Source organism: Lacerta agilis, chromosome 6, assembly GCF_009819535.1.
Source record: "Lacerta agilis isolate rLacAgi1 chromosome 6, rLacAgi1.pri, whole genome shotgun sequence".
NCBI classification, from domain to species: domain Eukaryota; kingdom Metazoa; phylum Chordata; class Lepidosauria; order Squamata; family Lacertidae; genus Lacerta; species Lacerta agilis.
Genome location: NC_046317.1, coordinates 339,477 through 352,829, shown reverse-complemented (window position 1 = coordinate 352,829; position 13,353 = coordinate 339,477). Strand labels below are relative to the sequence as shown.

Genomic DNA, 13,353 nt, shown 5'->3' with positions numbered 1-13,353 from the left:
TGGCCTGGGTCTGCTGCATCCTCCATGTTGAGATGACTGCACAGTGGCACGCTGTACCCCAAAGTGCCTGGGGGTCTAATTGTGTGCATTGAGCAAGCCACATGCTTATGAATATGATCCAGAAAGAAGATTGGGTACTTTCTGGGTGAGCTGTGCAGCTGGGACTGGCATCTGGGTGCTATGTGTGCACCTGGGCTTGTTGCTGAGAGTGGCAGGTCAGAAGCAGGAGCTTCTGTGTGTGATCTGGGGTCATAGAATCATAGAGTTGGAAGAGACCACAAGGGCCATCCAGTCCAACCCCCTGCCAAGCAGGAAACACCATCAAAGCATTCCTGACAGATGGCTATCAAGCCTCCGCTTAAAGACCTCCAAAGAAGGAGACTCCACCACACTCCTTGGCAGCAAATTCCACTGTCAAACAGCTCTTACTGTCAGGAAGTTCTTCCTAATGTTTAGGTGGAATCTTCTTTCTTGTAGTTTGAATCCATTGCCCCATGTCCGCTTCTCTGGAGCAGCAGAAAACAACCTTTCACCCTCCTCTATATGACATCCTTTTATATATTTGAACATGGCTATCATATCACCCCTTAACCTTCTCTTCTCCAGGCTAAACATACCCAGCTCCCTAAGCCGTTCCTCATAAGGCATCGTTTCCAGGCCTTTGACCATTTTGGTTGCCCTCTTCTGGACACGTTCCAGCTTGTCAGTATCCTTCTTGAACTGTGGTGCCCAGAACTGGACACAGTATTCTCTCAGGAGGGTGATCTTCCCCTTGGAGAAGCTGCTGACATCCTGCAAGTGACTGGTTATGAAGGACAATGCAATGAACACCGTTTGTTATGCTGAAAAGAGCATGTGACCTGGCCTGCTGTGGTATGAAGACAGCCTCAAAGTCCATCAGAAAGTTGTTATCAGCACAAAAGGAGAGGCCATTTGCACAGCCAGTACCTTGATGACAACTGCAGTCATTTCTACTTGCAGTCATGGGGTTATGCCAAAAAGTGAGCGTGTGATAATGGAAAAGGCGCCTACGCTCACAAGTGGGGGCTTGTCCTGAAAGCTGCCCAGAAGACAACCATGATCAAGGTGAGTCTTAGTGGATGCTCACAGAAGAAGAAGAAGAAGAAGAAGAAGAAGAAGAAGAAGAAGAAGAAGAAGAAGAAGAAGAAGAAGAAGAAGAAGAAGAAGAAGAAGAAGAAGAAGAGCAACAACAACTCAGAGTAACCTGGGAGAACCACCCTGACCAGGCAGCCTGAACCAGCCTGGGAAAGAAGAGTCTGAAGGCCTTAATGAAAGCCCAATCCGTTGCAAGTGCAGAAAAGGCAGCTTTCACAGAACTCTGAAAAATATTTTCTTTACCAAGTTTTTGGATCTTACAGTTGCAAACATAAGATTTAAGCATGTAAGTAATAGCTATTGACATCTCAAAAGATTTTCAGTCAGCTCGTTGTAGAACTGTAAAAGCATGGGGGGAAATGTAGGGGAAACCAGTTTTGCCTCCACTTTTAACCTTCCTAATGACTGGTGGAAACAGGATACATTACGCAAAGCAAACAATTTACAAATTTAAGAAATTGTGCAAACTTGCTTAATCAGTATGATTGTGGAGAATTCTCCTTTTCTTGTTGCTGAATGTGGACTCTCTTGGGTGCTTGTTTTTAAGTGTGCATTGGTCTAAGTATATTTTTATGTTGTGAACCTTCCTGAGATCTGTGGATGAAGGGCAGTATACAAATTTAATAAATAATTGTCCTCTTTCTGGATTGTGGCTTTTCAAAATTAAGGAATGTGGCCATTCAGATACACCAGGAATAAATCTGTAATAGTAACATAAAATCAAAATGCAAGATCTGCTTCTAAGAGCTTTTTGTAACAGAGGTATGCTAACAAATTGTGCTTTAGAAATATGAATTCTTGTTGTTACTATTTTCCCTTCAGGGCGAGTTATTGGCAAATTTCTCTTCTCTGGAGAGAAGGAAGTAGACATGGCTGTGCAAAATGCACAGGCTGCCTTTAAAATATGGAGTCAGAAGTCCGGCATGGAACGGAGCACTGTCCTGCTGGAGGCTGCCAGGATAATCCGGGTATGTGTTAAAAATCACATGAGTCAGCCCTTGCCCACCAATTTTGACTTGGCTTAATAACTCGAGCTTGTGGTTGCTGCCAGCCTCTCTCTTCTCCTGAGTTCTCTGCAATACTTGAAGAATGAGAGGAGAACTTGTGCAAGGAGAGTTTGCTAGAGGGGGAAGTGCATTTGCCCCTGGAAGCCAGATTTGTGGGCTCTGGTTTGCAGTGCTGCTGTGTCAATCACTAACCTATTAACAGCTCTGGGTAAGTAAAAGTCACCTTTGCTCAGATTGAAAGCGTTGGGGTGTCCTTGCCTTCCCAACCTTATCATACTGCTCAGAGCTGCTTTGTATGACATGTGCTTGGAGGCCCTTGGATCATAGCTGCCTTCCTTCTGCAGCTACGTTATGCCTCTGCCATGTAGCCATTGCTTAATTTGCCAAAAGGAGTTATGGCGGTTTTTATTCTTGTTGGCTGACTGCATTATTCTGAATTATTTGTACTTTAGTGGCCTTTTGATATGTTTTAATGTTTGTTTTTATTTTGCATGTTGCTTAAAGGCTCATTGCAGGAGGTTGCTGGTACTTTAACAAAATAATAAATAAGAGCAGTTCAAGAGGAAAGCCCTCTTGGTCCTGCCACATGCTGCTCGCTCACCCCCCCCCAAACACACACACACACACACACACACACACACACACACACACCCTGAGCATCCAGCAGGGGCCAAAAGTACTGCTATTTTACCAGCTACTAAAAATGTATCTGTTCACTGAGGCCTTCCTGTTGTACCTGTTTTATTGTTCCTTAGACACAGCAGATATAAATGTTTATAATTGTAGTGTTTTAGTGAATTGTCTTCAGTTATTATAGTGCACACTGCCTTGGCATCTTCTGCTTCATACATTATTTTAATAAATGAATGACTAGAAATAGCTGATTATAGAGCACAAAGAAATATGCACAAATGTATATCACTTCACAGTTCTAGCTTTTTTGTTTTTGTTTTTAAATAATTTTTATTCATTTTATAAGATAAAGAGAACATACAAAACAAAATCATACAAACACAAAACATACATTTCTTATAAGTCTTAACATTTTTTCTATAACATTATAGGGGGACTTCCTCCGATCTCTCCTTTCTGGGTTTCATTTGCACTATTCTTTAACGGTTTAATAAATTAACCAATTGACTATTATCATATAGTCTCGCAGTCTCGCTGTCAGCTTGGCAAGCTCCATAAAGTTTATCATTTTCATTTGCCACAGTTCTAGCTTTTTTGGCAAAGACTTTCTTTTGGGCAGCCATGTAATTCAATTTCCACTTGCTATAGCATAGTTTGATTCATACTGTGTCTCTGTTGGGATTCCAGGAGCGAAGGGAAGAAATAGCTACCTTGGAAACAATCAATAATGGCAAATCCATAACTGAAGCCCGAATAGATATTGATACATCTTGGCAGTGTCTGCAGTATTATGCCGGCTTAGCTGGCTCCCTAGCAGGTGAGAGTCTGCAACTCCATTTGTTAGTTCTGTTCTCTTAGCTCTGTATTTTTTCATTCTTCCCAAGTAGTCTAATATACTCCTTGGAACAGTACAGAAGTCAATTGTGGGTAACATCTTCAAGTCATGGGAGGAGCCTGAATGTTCAGACAGGAAACATTCCTTGTTTAGATAATATGGTTTGTTACTTTTTCCAGAATTCTTGTATGCCGTTTTATGCAGTGATGTCTGGGGTCCAGCTCTGGGCGTGAAAAATGGTTCCGTGTGTGCAGTATTGTATACTTGCCGAAACTGTAATATGACATCAGGTGGCTCAGCTACAAAGGAAATAATCAGTATTACCAGTTCCTATCTTTAGCCATCTCACCCCTTGCCTTTTCCTGTAAGACCAATTGCAGTCGTTAACAGTCGTCAACAGGTTTACCTCACCCATTCCCACCCCCCTTCTGAGTAATACCCCTCCCCACTCCCTCACTATATATAAGGGTCTAGTGGCTTCTGTTTCAGTGTATCTGAAGAAGTGTGCATGCACACGAAAGCTCATACCAAGAACAAACTTAGTTGGTCTCTAAGGTGCTACTGGAAGGAAATTTTTAATTTTTAATTTTGTTTTGACTATGGCAGACCAACACGGCTACCTACCTGTACCAGTATAAAGATACCTTTGGGAATTTGAGTATAGTGCTGGAAGATCATGCAGTGGCTAAATCAATATCTGCAGTCACTGGTGACCTTGTTACAACCTTAACCACACAGGTGGTACCGGTAAATTGGAGCAATTAAATGAAATCTTTTTTCCTCAGGAAGAAGGTTGCACCCAGAATCCAAAGCAAAAAGCCATTCAAATGCACTTAATGAATGGGGATTTATTTGCAATCCTGTTCTTTTTATAATATAAAATATACCATATGTTTTATACTCTTTTTATTCTTACCTCTTTGTAATGTTTTGTTTTGTTTTGTTGTGGTTCTTAGTTTGCAAGCCACTCACTCTGACCAGCTGTGCTTCTCCTGCTCATCTTGCTTTGTCCTTCCTGTCCAGGCCAGCACATCCAGCTTCCCGGGGGATCCTTTGCTTATACGAGAAGAGAACCTCTTGGAGTCTGTGTTGGAATAGGAGCCTGGAACTACCCTTTCCAGATTGCCTGCTGGAAGTCTGCCCCGGCTTTGGCCTGTGGTAAAAGAGATGCTCGTATTTGAGGAGTGAGAATGTGGGTGTCATCCCCAACAGCTAGTAGCAGGGAGTGGCTTTGTAGGGCGCCCATGCATGGAATAGGGAACAATACTCTGCAGTATTATAAAGTCAAGTATATAAATGGCAGATGAAGAAGAGAGAGAACACATTAATGTGGATTGTGAGGCCACCAAATTAAGATGGGGCTTGGCGGAATGAGCATTGTGGTGGCTCCATTTCTTGCAGAAGCCTTTACTCAACGATCATGTTTGGACTGGGCATTCAGCTGGGAACAGAGAGGCAAATCCATTCCCCACCCCAGCTTTCTCCTTTGCACATCCAGATAGAGTTAATGCACAGCTGTTCTTTCTCCCTTGGCCCATGTGACTTGCCTAGGTAATGCAATGGTCTTCAAGCCTTCTCCCTTCACCCCTATCTCCACTGTGATGCTGGCAGAGATCTACCATGAGGCTGGAGTTCCCAAGGGGCTTTTCAATGTGGTGCAAGGTGGAGTTGCCACAGGCCAGTTCCTGTGCCAGCACCCGAATGTGGCCAAGGTCTCTTTCACCGGGAGCGTTCCTACAGGAATCAAGGTACAGGACACCAATGCCAGCTGGCAATATTGAACTGCAAAGTTTAGCCCTCTGGCTTCCCAAGTGGTAAGTCTACAGGAGCACAAGCATGCAATGCAAAGGCCAGTTCGGAGTACCTGGCATGCCTCTGGGGTGGGGAAGGCCAGCTGGAGATGCCCCAGAGAGCAGGACAGGAGAAGTTTCTGTTTATGCCTTTGCCATTCACTTCATTCAAATCTCTTTGGACTTTTGAATTGCTAGAGGACAGTGTGTTTTGAGCAAGCCGCAGATGTAAAGCATGTCAACACTGCACTTACAGTCGGTGCTTTCCGTGTTGTATCCTCTGGGGAAACTGCTAGCAGTTCCACTGGCCTCCTTTCAATCTATGTTGCTGCAGAATTGTCTGGCAAGGACACATGAAAAGCAAGATGAAATTTCAGTCCTGAGTGGTTAAATCTATCATGTGTTGCAAAATGCTTTTATGCATGGAAGACAGAGTTGTGTTAGTGTAACATCACTGCAGGCTCAGAATTGCTCGACATTTAATCCTGACTTATTACCAGAAAGTATCTTCCGTAAGCAAAAATGTAGACTCCCAAATGAGGATGTCCCTTTTCACTTTTCTAGAGATTTTGCAGAGTTGTGATAGACTTGCTTGTGTTGCTCATACACCTTCTTCCATCTTTGCTTCAACAGATCATGGAGATGGCAGCCAAAGGGATCAAGCCAGTTACTCTGGAGTTGGGGGGCAAATCCCCCCTTATCATCTTCTCTGACTGTGTCCTGGAGAATGCTGTAAAAGGAGCTCTCATGGCCAACTTCCTCACACAAGGCGAGGTGTGGACCTCCTGAGGAGCTTGTTTATGTCTTGTCAGGGAAGTCCAAAGTTCAGTGGTAACATTCTCTACAGCTGAAAAAGAAATCTGTCATTTCTAAATTACTGCAGCATAGAAGACCTTGGTTTTTAAGATAAATGAGAATCTGATTTTGACATGAAAGCAGATGCCTGTAAAGTCCCAACTATTTAGGACAAGAGGCCAAGGCCTATCCCTTTCTTACTGGTGTGAGCAGTGATTAAACTAATATCATTGGGCCTGCTAAATGTCTCAGGCCATTTCTGCTTTGCTTTATGCCGTAGTTCACTCTCGACTGCTCTTTATATTTTCCCCACATGGTGGCACTGAGGGTTCTAAGAATATCTTTGTGCTCTAATTCTCAACAAACTTTTTCTTATCTCATTCAAGGGAGGGCAGCTCCAGTTTTTCTGGTGGTCTAGATTCTCAGTATTCAGAGGACACATAAGAAGACACTTCAGTGCTATTCCTATATTCTAACATTTGTTTGCTATGCAAAAAGTGGCACTACGGCTCACACTCTTGTACTGTGTGGAAGAGTCTGACTTTCTCCATTCCCAGGAGATTTTAAATCAGTGCCAAAGATCCAGTGAGCAGGTGACTCATTGTTGCTACCAGAGCCGGCAAGCAAGGTGTGGTTGGTTGGCTGGTTGGTTGGTTGGTACTTTCTTAGATCTCTCTCTGTGCCTCAGGTTTGTTGCAATGGTACTCGGGTGTTTGTGCAAAACGAGATACTGAATTCCTTCACCAAAGAAGTCATAAAACAGACACAGAATATCAAAATTGGCGACCCCCTGCTAGAAGACACACGGATGGGAGCACTTATCAACAACTCCCACCTGGAGAAGGTGTTGAGCTTTGTTAAACAAGCAAAGGATCAGGTGAGAGTCATGAAGTATATCAGATAGCAGAGGATAGGCCTCTCTTCACCCCAAGAACATCATACAGACACCATAATCTGTGCTCACAACAAAGGCTGTGCCTGGCAAGACGGACGGGGCAGCCCAACGAGCTGCCGCTCGCCCAGCGGCTCCCCTGGTCACCGCGGGAGCAGCAGCACCAGGCAGGATGCACTGTGCATGCCCAGAAATTCCGGGCATGCACAGTGCATCCGAGATGGCGCCACGGCAACCAAGTGAACTGGCAAGCGAGCGGTGGCCCATGGGGCTGCTCCATCCATAAAGCAGCACGGACGGGGCAGCCCATAAGCCGCCGGTCGCCATGGGAGCTGCAGCACCGTGCCGATGGACTGAGCATGCACAGCCCGTCCCGATGTGCGTCGTGACATCACAATGCCCCGCCCCCAGGGGGGTGTCTCCACACGCCGCCCCAGGCTGCGCGGAGGCTTCCTCCACCACTGGTACCTCCCCATAACTAGCAATAGCAGATTCAGCCATTCATGTCAAGCAAATAAATAGGGCTCTTTTGCAGTGGTGGCCATGCTTCAGTTCTCTGCTTATGGATCTAGCAGGTCGCTTCAGATCTGTTGGCGTACATTCTCCCTGCAAGATTAAAGGTCATGAAGTCCAGAGCTCAACATAAGGCCAAGGAATCCGAGACCATTTGACTATTCACATTTAAGGACTTTGTGCCTCAATTGTACTTTGCCTTCTGGCAAGGGTTATGACTTTTGCTTGCATGGTGCTCAGATTATCTGTTTTCAAGACTAAATAATGCTGTCAGTTGCAGAAGAGCCCCATGGAGACTGGGATGGACTGGTCAAAGGACTAGAAGTAGAGGGCACTGTCCAGCAAAGTAGTTCTGCTATTGCAGCATCAACTTCTGTCCCTTCCCTCTCCTCTCCTCTCCCTAAACCTCTTCTGGGGGTTGCCCAACCCTCTGGAGCATATCTGGGGAGGCTGTGCAAGGAGGGGGGCAAGAGGGAAAGAGACGGAGAGGGGAAATTCCACTGCGCAAGCAGAAACCCATGGCTAACGCAACGGCTTCACTGGATGCTTCCCATAGTTTCCTTTTAAGGAGTCTAATGGTCTGCTGTGGACATTTTGCATTTACAGGGCGCCCTGGTGCTGTGTGGAGGAGAAGCCTGTGTGCCAGATGACCCTAAGCTGAGTGGTGGCTTTTACATGTCTCCCTGTGTGCTAGGTATGAACCCCATTATTGGTTGATTCTCCAACATGGTCAGTTCCATGTTGATGCTGAAGGGGAGGGACGATGAGCACAGTGCACAGATTTGTATGGCATTTTTAGAAGAAATTGGCCTCCTTACAATCTTTCCTGAGGTTGAGAAGGAAAGGTTTATATAGGTTTAATTTTGTTCTTAAGGGGTGGGGTCAGGGCTGCCTGGGAGGGGGTCCCGGCCAACAAAATGGCTGGGGCAGGTTCCACAGGGTGGGATGCACTGGGACAACCGATCTCAGTGATCATGGGCAGGAGGAGGAGTTACGCTAAGACCAGACCATGTCATTGCCGAGGAGGCAGGTTTAGTCGTTGTCTGAGGACTATTCCTGCCTCCGGGTCTGGTCCTGACCGGACGGATACTGGATTCAGCAAGGGATACCCACATGACCTGAAGATGCTGCTGTGCAATGCCAGGTCAATGTTGAATAAAACCACTGCCATCCACGACTTGATTGTGGATGGTGGACTTGACCTGGCATGTGTAACAGAGACTTGGTTGGATGAAGCGGATGGGCCTGTCCTTGCCGCTGCTTGTCCACCAGGTTTCTCTTACGCACAGCAACCCAGGCCATCTGGGCGGGGAGGGGGGGTTGCAGTGATTTTTAGGAAGTCATTAGTTTGCACCAGGCGTCCTATTGGGAAGACCCAGTTCTCTGAGTGCATGTTCTGGAAGTTGGGCAATAGGGGCAGTACAGGATTCCTTTTGGTGTACCGACCTCCCCGCTGCACCAAGGATTCCCTGCCCGAGCTGCTTCAGGTCGTGGCGGATGTTCTCCTGGAGTCACCTAGTTTGGTCGTCCTAGGGGATTTTAACATCCATGCCGACACGACCTTACAAGGGGCCACTCGGGACTTCGTGGAAAGCATGGCCTCCATGGGGCTGTCCCTGAATAAGTCTGGTCCAACTCATAGCCGAGGACATGCCTTAGACCTGGTATTCACCTCTATGGATGTTGGTGATCTGACATTAAAAAAAAGTGAAACTAAAGAAGTGCCATGGTCAGATCACTTCCTGGTGCAACTGGACTTCTCCGCAACCCTTCCCCTCTGCAGGGAGGTGGGACCAATTCGGATGGTCCGCCCCCGCCACTTAATGGATCCAAATGGTTTCCAGAGAGTGGTAGGGGATACTTTATCCCATGTTGATGGCCTTTCAGCCGATTCCCTGGTGGCCCGCTGGAATGTGGAGCTAACCAGGGCTATTGACTGTTTGGCTCCGAAGCGCCCTCTCCGGTTGCATGGAGCCCGGACAGCCCCGTGGTTTTCCCCGGAGCTGAGGACGATGAAACAATCGTTGAGACGGCTAGAGCGCCGGTGGCAGAAAACCCATTCTGAATCCGACCGAACACAGGTTAGAGCTCAACGTCGAGCCTACCAAGTGGCGATAGCGACGGCGAAGAAGACTTTCTTCACCGCCTCTATTGCATCTGCGGAAAATAGCAGCAGGAGACTCTTTCAGGTGGTTCGGAATCTATCGGAGCCACCTTCGTCATCGGGGCCTGGTAGGGACCCCAAGATCTCCTGCAATGCGTTTGCAAAGTTTTTTGCAGATAAAATCGCTCAGATTCGGAAAGAGATAGACTCCACCGTGGGAGCAGGGCCAGGGCGGGAGAGTGCCAGAGTCCTGTCTAGTCCAGTTGCGTGGGATCAATTTCAGTCTGTTACCTCCGAGGATGTGGACAGGCTGCTTGGACGAGTGAAACCAACCACCTGTCTCCTTGATCCTTGCCCATCCTGGCTTATAAAAGCTAGCCGGGAGGGGCTGGGCGATGGGCTGCGCGGGGTGGTGAATGCTTCCCTCTGGGAGGGAGCCTTCCCAGCCCCGCTGAAAGAGGCGGTCATTAAACCGCTTCTTAAAAAAACATCTTTAGACCCGGCCAATATGGCCAACTATCGCCCAGTCTCAAATCTACCATTCTTGGGCAAGGTGATTGAGAGGGTGGTTGCTGAACAACTCCAGGCACGCCTGGAAGAAGCGGACCATTTGGATCCCTTCCAATCGGGATTCAGGCCTCACCATGGGACTGAAACCGCCTTGGTCGCGCTGGTCGATGATCTCCGGCGGGCTAGGGACAAAGGTGAGAGCTGTTTCCTAGTTCTGCTGGATCTCTCAGCGGCCTTTGACACCATCGACCATAACATCCTTCTAGACCGGCTAGAGGGGTTGGGAGCTGGAGGCACTGTTATACAGTGGTTCCGCTCCTTCCTCCTGGGCCGTGTTCAGAAAGTGGTGGTGGGGGATGAGTGTTCAGACCCCTGGGCTCTCACTTGTGGGGTGCCTCAGGGTTCTGTCCTCTCCCCCATGCTTTTTAATATCTATATGAAGCCGCTGGGAGAGATCATCAGGGGGTTTGGGCTGGGTGTTCATCAGTATGCGGATGATACCCAGCTCTACCTCTCTTTCAAATCAGAACCAGTGAAGGCCGTGAAGGTCCTGTGTGAGTGCCTGGAGGCGGTTGGAGGATGGATGGCGGCTAACAGATTGAGGTTGAATCCTGACAAGACAGAAGTACTGTTCTTGGGGGACAGGAGGAGGGCAGGTGTGGAGGATTCCCTGGTCCTGAATGGGGTAACTGTGCCCCTGAAGGACCAGGTGCGCAGCCTGGGAGTCATTTTGGACTCACAGCTGTCCATGGAAGCGCAGGTTAATTCTGTATCCAGGGCAGCTGTCTACCAGCTCCACCTGGTACGCAGGCTGAGACCCTACCTGCCCGCGGACTGTCTCACCAAAGTGGTGCATGCTCTGGTTATCTCCCGCTTGGACTACTGCAATGCGCTCTATGTGGGGCTGCCTTTGAAGGTGACCCGGAAACTGCAATTAATCCAAAATGCGGCAGCTAGACTGGTGACTGGGAGTGGCCGCCGAGACCACATAACACCGGTCCTGAGAGATCTGCATTGGCTCCCAGTACGTTTCCGAGCACAATTCAAAGTGTTGGTGCTGACCTTTAAAGCCCTAAACGGCCTCGGTCCTGTATACCTGAAGGAGCGTCTCCACCCCCATCATTCAGCCCGGACACTGAGATCCAGCGCCGAGGGCCTTCTGTCTGTTCCCTCACTGCGAGAAGCAAAACTACAGGGAACCAGGCAGAGGGCCTTCTCGGTAGTGGCGCCCGCCCTGTGGAACGCCCTCCCATCACAGGTCAGGGAAATAAACAACTACCTGACATTCAGAAAAAACCTGAAGGCAGCCCTTTTTAGGGAAGTTTTTAATGTTTGATATTGTTGTATTTGGTTTCTGTTGGAAGCCGCCCAGAGTGGCTGGGGAAATCCAGCCAGATGGGCGGGGTACAAATAATAAATATTATTATATTATTATTGAGAAAGGATGGTGGCCCCTTTCATTGTTCTGCAGGCGGCTGGTGCTATGATCTGAACTACATGATCAGAAGACTCGTTTGGGATGGTACTCAAGGTCCACATGTTTGAATGTTCTGTACTATAAATAACCTGTGTGGAGAAGTAATTTCTTCTCCTTACATGGTAGTTTTATTTGTGCAGGAAATTTTCATATTTAGAGTATTGAGGGTGCAGTAAATAATTCAGTTGTCAGGCACTGAGATCCTGTCCACACTTTACTTGGAAGCAAGTACTGTTGTACAAAGTGGGACTTATTTTCAAATAAAGTTGCATAGATTTAGACTGATAGTTTGTCCAGATCTAAAGCAACGAGCAGGTAGTTCTGAAATCCCAATTTGTTTCATAACTGCAGGATAACTGGGTGGGAGAATCTGTTTCTTCCTCACTTGTGCATTCAGAACAGCTGCATACCTATTTAATATTATTTGATCACTTCTGTGTTGCTCTCAGGAAACTGTAATGACAACATGACATGTGTACAAGAGGAGATTTTTGGGCCTGTCATGTCCATCCTGCCCTTTGACACTGAAGAGGAAGTCCTAGAAAGAGCCAACAACACTCGTTTTGGCCTGGCAGGAGGTGTCTTTACCAGGTACCATCAAGGGCATAGGTTTCAGGAAGGGAGGTGGAAAATGAAAGGGGGGCCAGACTGGACAGTAAATGGGGCTGCCTGCTCTGTAATGTGGCATCTGTGGAAGATTCAAGTTGGGAAGCAGCACATCAGCCCAGAGCATGATGGCAAATGCTTGCTGCCCAGTTGGAATTGTGTGCCATCTTCATCAGCCGGCATTCCTCCGAAATGACAGTGGTGCCTTGGCCTACTCTAGCCTGTCTCATAGGAAAGGAAGGCCAGGGAACACCACAGGGTTCCTGGGCCATGGGAGACGCACTGGTGCTTCACCCCAGCCTTCCGCCTCCTAGGGACATCCAGCGGGCTCATCGAGTCGTGGCTGCTCTCCAGGCGGGGATGTGCTTCATCAACAACTACAACGTCAGCCCTGTGGAGCTGCCCTTCGGAGGATACAAGATGTCAGGTGAGCTGCTCAGCTGGTGGCTACAGTGCTGGGCTTTGGTTCTCAGCATAGTACATACCAGTTGGTAAAAGGGAATGGAAATATTAGCCAAGCTTGGGTTGTGGACCAAGAGAGCTGCGGCCTTCTGGAGGGATGTGGTGCTGGCCAAGAATCCTGTTGTCGCTTGGTTCCTTTGGCTTAAGGTCGTTCTGGGTGTTGGCCATACAGCCTGCCTGAAACAGTTGGAGATACATACATCTGTTGTTTGCACTGCTCACCCTGTGAGAAAGGACATGCACATGCTAACTCCAGCTTTTAGGTTCACCTGTACATGCACATAAGTAAGGAAGTCCCCTCCCTTGGTTCCTTTGCATTCTCACAGGTAAGTTGCCAGCAAGCTTGCCTCTGAAACCTTCACAAGGAAAACCATATTTTTAAGAGCAAATAGTGGCTTCAGCATCAGATGCCATGTTCTCCATTCCATGGAGCAGTTCCTGCCATGCAGGTTTCCAGAGTTCTTCTCACAGGGAGCCATAGAGTTGCAGTCTTACCATGGACCTCTCTCTTGCAGGGTTTGGCCGAGAGAATGGCGAAGCAGCAATAGAATATTACTCTCAGCTGAAGACTGTCTGTGTGGAGATGGGCAACGTGGAATCAGTGTTCTAATGG

General features: G+C 47.6%; 1 protein-coding gene across 1 annotated transcript in view; it reads left to right on the top strand.

Annotated features, from left to right (window-relative positions):
• Positions 1-13,353, top strand: part of ALDH9A1 (aldehyde dehydrogenase 9 family member A1) — a 25,775-nt gene extending 12,422 nt beyond the window's left edge. The window contains exons 3-12 of the mRNA XM_033151134.1: positions 1,939-2,084; positions 3,444-3,573; positions 4,615-4,749; positions 5,143-5,339; positions 6,015-6,155; positions 6,865-7,053; positions 8,188-8,275; positions 12,122-12,263; positions 12,593-12,705; positions 13,256-13,353. Coding sequence (XP_033007025.1) covers positions 1,939-2,084; positions 3,444-3,573; positions 4,615-4,749; positions 5,143-5,339; positions 6,015-6,155; positions 6,865-7,053; positions 8,188-8,275; positions 12,122-12,263; positions 12,593-12,705; positions 13,256-13,350 — 1,376 coding nt within the window. The 3' untranslated portion in view covers positions 13,351-13,353. The remainder of the gene's footprint in view (positions 1-1,938; positions 2,085-3,443; positions 3,574-4,614; positions 4,750-5,142; positions 5,340-6,014; positions 6,156-6,864; positions 7,054-8,187; positions 8,276-12,121; positions 12,264-12,592; positions 12,706-13,255) is intronic.